Genomic DNA, 7,072 nt, shown 5'->3' on the forward strand with positions numbered 1-7,072 from the left:
AGGGATGTGTTACATATGGATAATAAATTTTTGCTTTATTTGGACCATACAAATGAAGGTCAGTATCACTGATTCTTCTTGGTTAAAGCTATGTTAAGAAATTGATAACATTACAAATGAAATTTCAAACCCTTCTTTTTGATTCATTTTAAGGTTTTTTTTTTTTTTTTTTTTTTTTTTTTTCATTTAAAAAAAAAAAGGTGTTTTTTCTAACGGCAAATGAAGAGATGGGTTACAATACACCGACAGAGTTTTTTCTATGGACAAAATGCCTTTTGAAATGTGGTATATCTCAACATATTGTCTCTCTTTTCATAAAAAGACTTTTTAAACGTTATTACTTTTTAACTCTCAAAAATACAAGATCCCAAACATTATAGTCCTTGGCTAAAAACTAAAGCTGTTTGATCTTGAACAATGTGATGACATTTTACCTTCCCTTTACTAACGTGATAGTAATTTCATTGGCTGAACATGCTTCATGCTTTGTTGATGAAGAATCTGCTTCAGGTAGAGCCTTTTCCATATAGAAACCTGGTTGATTGGGCTTAGGCAGTAAAATCTCACTGCTTAACATTAGAACCACAGATGACATGTCTGGCCTATCTTCCGGTCGTTGCTGCACACATAACAAGCCCACATGAACACATCGTAGCACTTGATCAGATAGAGTGCACATGTTGCCTAAAGCTTTATCTGCCAGTTCCATTGCCTTATCTTCAATCCATAATCTCCAGGCCTTAAACGAGGTCAAAATCATAAATGTAAGAGGTTGATTTGGACATCTTTTTATTCCTAATTTGTGTTTCTTTTAGCCCATGACTACTTCGCTTGATTAGAGGAAAAAACAAGGGAATTATATATGATTGCTAAAGCATGTCATTGGCAGATTTCCTTAGAGGAACTATACTATTTAAAACTGCAACTCTGTTCAACATAGTAAATTAGTAGAATAACTCTTCATGCTTACATGTCCAAGGAGATAGAGGTGGTCTTCTAGGTGAAAAAATCCCCGGTTCCTTTTCCCGCTCACTATCTCTAACACCAAAACTCCAAAGCTAAAGACGTCGGATTTGATTGAGAACTGTCCATGCCCCGCATACTCAGGAGACATATAACCACTACAAAAAAACCATTGCAAGCTAAGAGAATCTTACAAAAGAAAAGAAGTGTAAATTATGTAAAAAGTAAAAGTCCACCTACTATGTTCCAACAATTCTATTGGTGTTGGCCTCAATTTGATCTCCACCAAATGTTCTAGCCAAGCCAAAGTCTGAAATTTTTGGATTCATACTTTCATCTAGAAGGATATTGCTCGCTTTGAGATCTCTGTGGATAATTCTGAGTCTAGAGTCTTGATGAAGATAGAGAAGCCCCCTAGCAATGCCACAAATAATGTGGATGCGGTTATGCCAATCTAGTAATGTGCTTCTTGTATGATCTGACCAATTTAGGTTCATGCTAGCATAATCCTACCTAAATTCTTAACAAACAATTTCATTGATGGAAGATGAAAACATTAAACTTGAATGTCATTGAGCAAGAAAGGTCAAATCTCAAACCAAAAATAAAGGCGTCCAAGCTTTTGTTAGGCATATATTCATAGATTAACATTTTCTCATTTCCTTCAATGCAAAAACCGAGAAGCTTGACAAGATTGCGGTGTTGTAGTTTAGCAATTAAAATAACTTCATTTTTGAACTCATTCAATCCTTGTCCAGAATTCTTAGAAAGCCTCTTTACAGCTACCACATGCCCCTCTTGCAGTGTACCCTAAAAATCAAAAGATTAGGAAATTTTGCCAAAGAAGATAGCTCGTCTAGCTAAGCATGTTTTTGTTTACCTTATATACAGATCCAAAGCCACCTTCTCCCAACTTGTTGTTGCTTGAAAAGTTACAGGTGGCATTAGCGATGGCCATCAAATCAAAGATGGGTAATTCCATATCTTCTTTCCTGCCTTCATTGTCATAATCATTCCTCATGATTCCTGAAATAATAGGAGATGGATTGGCATGAATAACTTGAATGGTATTTGAAAGTTAAAAAACGTGTACAAAAACACTTTTGAACGTTTAGACCCCCAAAAACCAATTTAATCAACACACGCAATATGTAAAACAACTAGTGTGCGGAAACTTAACATATGCTATAACATGGAATTGATTAAACAACTATCTAAACCACAACAAAATAAACCACAGCAGATAATGTAAAGGCAGAGATAGAGAGGAAGGAAGATGCAAACACAGCGATAACACCAGATATGTTATCGAAGAGGAAACCGAAGACCTCGGCGAAAAACCTCTCCGCCGCCCTCCAAGCGGTAATCAATCCACTAGAAAATACAGTTGGGATACAAGGACAGCAATAGACCCTCCAAGCCTAATCTACCCAATGCACCTAAGCCCTCCAAGCTTCTTGCTCCAACGAGGTTGCGCCGAACCTTTTTCTTTTCTAGCTTTCCGGATTCCGCTACTACACCGTAGCATCAACCAATGAATATTGGCTCCTTCCTAACTGCTTCCCAGAACTCCAAACGTCTATCTCACAGAGATGATAATGGTGAGAACCAGGTTTGGTATAATGCCTCTCAAGGATTTGACAATGGAGAGGAAGAGAGTGAGGGATTTTGATGAGACTCTAAGGTAGAGATTGTGGGTGAAACAATCTGGTTTTTCTTTAGGGTTTCTCTCTCAAAATTCTCTCTGGAAGCTCTCTTTCAATCGTGGGTTAAAAGGGTATTTATACTGAAGTGGAGTGGAATGCGAAACGTCAGGTTTTTCCAAAACAGGGGTGGCTCGCGGCTTGACCTCGCGGCTTGACTAAGTCGCGAGTTCCAGTCGCGAGTTAACCGTATGGCCAGTTGTCCTGTTTTGTCCTGTAGTACTCCAGCTAGCATGACTGTTCATCTTCCAGCATGCTTGGCACGTGTGCATCTTCTGGCGGGTTGAAGCCGCGAGTCCAGCCGCGAGTCCCAGCCGCGACACTCTGTTTTCTTGCACACTCTTGAGCAATCTTCACACTATCTCACTCACTACCCTTACAACAATCCCACCTAAATACAGGGTTACTAAATGCTGAATTACAAGCAAATTTGGCACGGAATAAAGCCAATTAGATGGTTGAATAAATTCAACCTTACAGTATTATTGAATTGACTAACCACCAAGTCTGATGCATTTCTTCAAATTAAAATTTCTTTGTTGTAAAATCTATTATCATGCATCAGAAATTATCAGTCCATGTCTTACAGCTTTACCTTTGAAACGAAGTTTCTTCTTCCGCACATATGAGATTACTCCAAGTATTATAATTCCCATGACTAGTATTGCAGAGGCTACTATGATTCCTGCTTGTTTTATCTTGCTGGAATGTCTGTTTTTCTTAATATCATCTGAAAATGAGAAGTAGAGTCAATGAACATATATGGGGCTTTTGTTACTAGCTTCATAAGTACCTGCTGGTTGCCAAGCCTAATTCATGAAAATAATTTATCTTGACCTTAAATAGGAAAGAGAAATGGTAAAAATAAGGTGGATGAATCATTAGGGCGCAACACAACGACATCCTAGTTCCCATGGCACAGAAACCACCACAGTTTCCTGTACTTTTCACATTCTTTTTCAATTTTCTAACTTGTGAGTCAGACTTCACCAACCAAACATCCAACATATTTTGCATATGTTTTTTTTACAAATTAATGTTGGTTCTTGTCCCCCATCCCCACTCGCTCCTTCTTCACCCCGAAAATGTACCCAAAAAAAAATGTCTGAATGAACATATGTTAGAAGTTTTGAAAACCACAAATAGCCTGTCAACTCAAATCAGAGGACAGTACAATCCATGCTATCTAATGGGAAGTTAGTGCTGGTTGGTGTTTAAGGCAAGCTATAGTAACTCAATTTTAAAAAAGGGCCTTATGTTTTAAATGGGGAATACCTTTCTCTGCATTCAGCAAGAAATTTTAGTGAATTGTGGAAGTACTATGCCTGCAGGACAGTTGCTGCCAGTTTGAGCTTTTATTGTGTATCTTTCTATGAATCAATTCACTGATTCATCCAAAAAAGAAAAGTACCAACAGAAAACGAAGCAATATAGGTGGCCAATTTGTCCTTTATTTATAATAAATGAGAAAAATCAAAAGAAAACATACAAGAGAAGTAAAAAGTACCTATTTCTGAACTGGCCAGCCTTATATATAGGTCTTGCCCACCATGGGAGTATACTCTCATATCGTTCAGGTTATTGAACCAAAGCAAGCAGCCACTTCCTTTTCCCCTGATATCTAAATTTGAATATGCTGTGCAAGAACAGTTTTTCAAACACAATCCCTCACATTCTACAAGGCTCATGGTCATATTAAACCAGGAAGAAGATGTGTCAGGCAATTTCAACCCCGTGTATTTCTGGAAGACGTCTCCATCATTGCATTCCAATTGAGTCCTCCGAACACAACCATCAGACCAATCTACTGAATTCCAATGTTTTTGAGATTTGGACACAAACCCTTCCAAGCATGTACATACTGGAGAGCTATTAGCATTGCAGGTAGCATATGCACCACAGAAGGCATAATTTTCACACTGATCCACCTGGGATGTAGAGTAAAGCTCCCAACCGTGTGTCCGATCATTCCATGTAAAGCGTCCCGCAATGCCTGATGGGCTAAATACAAGCCTTGAAATGACTGAACTGTTCACAAGTGTGAACTCGTAATATACCTCATTCTCATTCAACACAAATTCATACTGAAATATTGGATTTGGTATTAACCCAGGATATCCTGTAAAACGTAGGCCATTCCATGACCCTGCTCTAGTAGTTATTTTATCTCCCTTCATAGCAACTAGCTGTGGAAACCCATGAGGATTTATTCTTAATAAAAACTCGCCTTGAGCAGGATTTTCTGTGCTCTTCCAAGATGTTAAAGAACATTCTAGACCTGTCACAAAGTTCTTTCCCAACTTCATTCCTGGCAGCAATGTGTCGCAAGGATAATCAAAACTCTGCCACAAAAAGTTCTCCAGGTCATCGTCATTTCCTTCTTTCACAACAAGATTTCCTGAATCCAAGAGCTGTACGACTGGACCCTCTGCAGCACTTGACGTATTGGATGACCAAACGATAGTATCTGTGTTGCTGAGAACAACAATATCTCCTTCATTTGTAACCTTCAAAACTCCGGAGCGATTAGGAACTGGAGTCTCCCTGTTGGCTACCCATACAACTGCGTCAGTAGATATCCTATACCATATTCCCAAGTATCGGCCTTTTGAATTTCCAGGACTGAAGAATCCCAGTTCAAAGGTTCCACCAGCTGAAATTAAAGTCTCACCGTCTCTGATGGAATGGCTTGGAGTGATAGTGTCTATTGCAGCAGAAAATCTTAAGAAGCAGGACAAGAAACAGTACACAACAAGAAGTTTAAAGACAATCATTGATTGTAGTGTACTTCTTTGTTTAGAGAAAGTAATATATATAGTATATATTATACAATCCCCTTGCTGCAATGAATGGAATACGCATATCATTGATCGTGGGTGAAATATAAATTTTTGCTTAACGGGTATCAAAGTGCAAGCTTTTGATGGACTATAAATAGGAAAAGACAATCAGTAATTTTCATAACGAGTAACAGACGATTCAAGAAGCTAGTTTTTTTATATTAAAGAGAAAACTGTTATTTGTTGTAATTCTGGGTCTCTGTACCTTCTCATACGTTTACACAATGTGCAGACGGATAGAGAGTCGGCAATTCTAAATCATCCTTCATATGAATTGGTGATGACTTTAGAGGATACCATGTTACTGTAAAAAATTTGAATATGGACCTTTATTGTTTGTTTACATTGTACCGGATAAAGTAAAAGAAGAATTTCCCTTTGAATATGGACCTTTATATATTTACATTGTTCCAGAAAATGTAAAAGAAGAATTTACCGTTTTGAGTATAGACCAGAGGTTCCATATTAATTAGTGTGAATGGAAAACATATTAATTTTGAGGATCCTTTTTCAAATACATGCAGTAGTAGTCCAACTTGTTATAATCAGGTTTTCTCTATGACCCGTCACGTGGGATTGAAAATTATTCTGATTTCCCAGCCCAAGCTGTCAGGTCATTCAAGGAACCTGGTTGCCGGTTGGTGGATTCTGAAATGTTTCTGTCTTTCTAGAGAATGAGAAATTTCTTCAGTTTGACGAGTAGACTTAGTTCAGGGTTTGACAGATCTCGAAATGCCATAGTTTTGATTTGACCAAAAAAAAAGAATCGAAGGAAGAAAAATAACTGACCCGATACGGTTTTTTTTTTTTTTTTTTTTTACTCGGGTAAAAACCTGACCCGTTTAACTCCAAATCGGGTCAACTTTTGACCGGTCTCAACCCGATTTTAAAGTAATTTTTTCCATATATCAAATTCGAAACAGTACATACATTCTTTTTCTGATGAATAAACAATAACTTTATAGTATGATGGAATTAGAGATCTTGACTTCAATTATCATTTATACCAACAATTAATTGATTTTTTGGTTTGATGATAAAAAGCGTAATCATTAAAAATAATTGTCATAAATTGAACCTCTATAAAAAAAAATACAGTACCTATATTCATTTCAATTGACAAACACATCTATGATTCACAGCATTTATGGTGGTGATATACCATACCTAAAACAATTTATGATTCATAGCATTTATAATATATTTTTCTTTTTCTTTTATGGTGATGGAAAATTAAGGATTGTGTAAACTTAAAAATTTATGCATTATTTAATTTTTATTTTTGAGTAATTTGTTATTAGTTCTCTTATATGTATTGAAAAGAAGACAAAAATAATAAATATATATATATATATATATATATATATGTGTGTGTGTGTGTGCGTGTGTTGGGGGGGGGGGGGGAGGGGGGATAATTATTATTATTATTATTATTATTTTGTACGAAAAAAATCCGAGTTGACCATAACCCAATCAACTTGACTCTTAACCAAATTGATTTGACTCTCTTGTAACCCATTTATCTTTTTTTTTTTTTTTTACTGGAACTAGATTAACCCAACCGAA

General features: G+C 36.7%; 1 protein-coding gene across 1 annotated transcript; it reads right to left on the minus strand.

Moving 5' to 3' along the window:
• Positions 1-430: 430 nt before the first annotated feature.
• On the minus strand, positions 431-5,830 carry LOC126694810 (G-type lectin S-receptor-like serine/threonine-protein kinase At4g27290). Its single transcript, XM_050391303.1, has 7 exons — positions 4,174-5,830; positions 3,262-3,396; positions 1,844-1,989; positions 1,563-1,773; positions 1,204-1,441; positions 971-1,121; positions 431-739 (listed from the first exon to the last, which is right to left on the minus strand). Exons 1-7 carry the CDS (start codon positions 5,531-5,533, stop codon positions 431-433), a joined length of 2,550 nt encoding a protein of 849 aa, XP_050247260.1. The 5' UTR covers positions 5,534-5,830.
• Positions 5,831-7,072: the final 1,242 nt, after the last annotated feature.

Source organism: Quercus robur, chromosome 8, assembly GCF_932294415.1.
Source record: "Quercus robur chromosome 8, dhQueRobu3.1, whole genome shotgun sequence".
In the NCBI taxonomy this organism is placed as follows: domain Eukaryota; kingdom Viridiplantae; phylum Streptophyta; class Magnoliopsida; order Fagales; family Fagaceae; genus Quercus; species Quercus robur.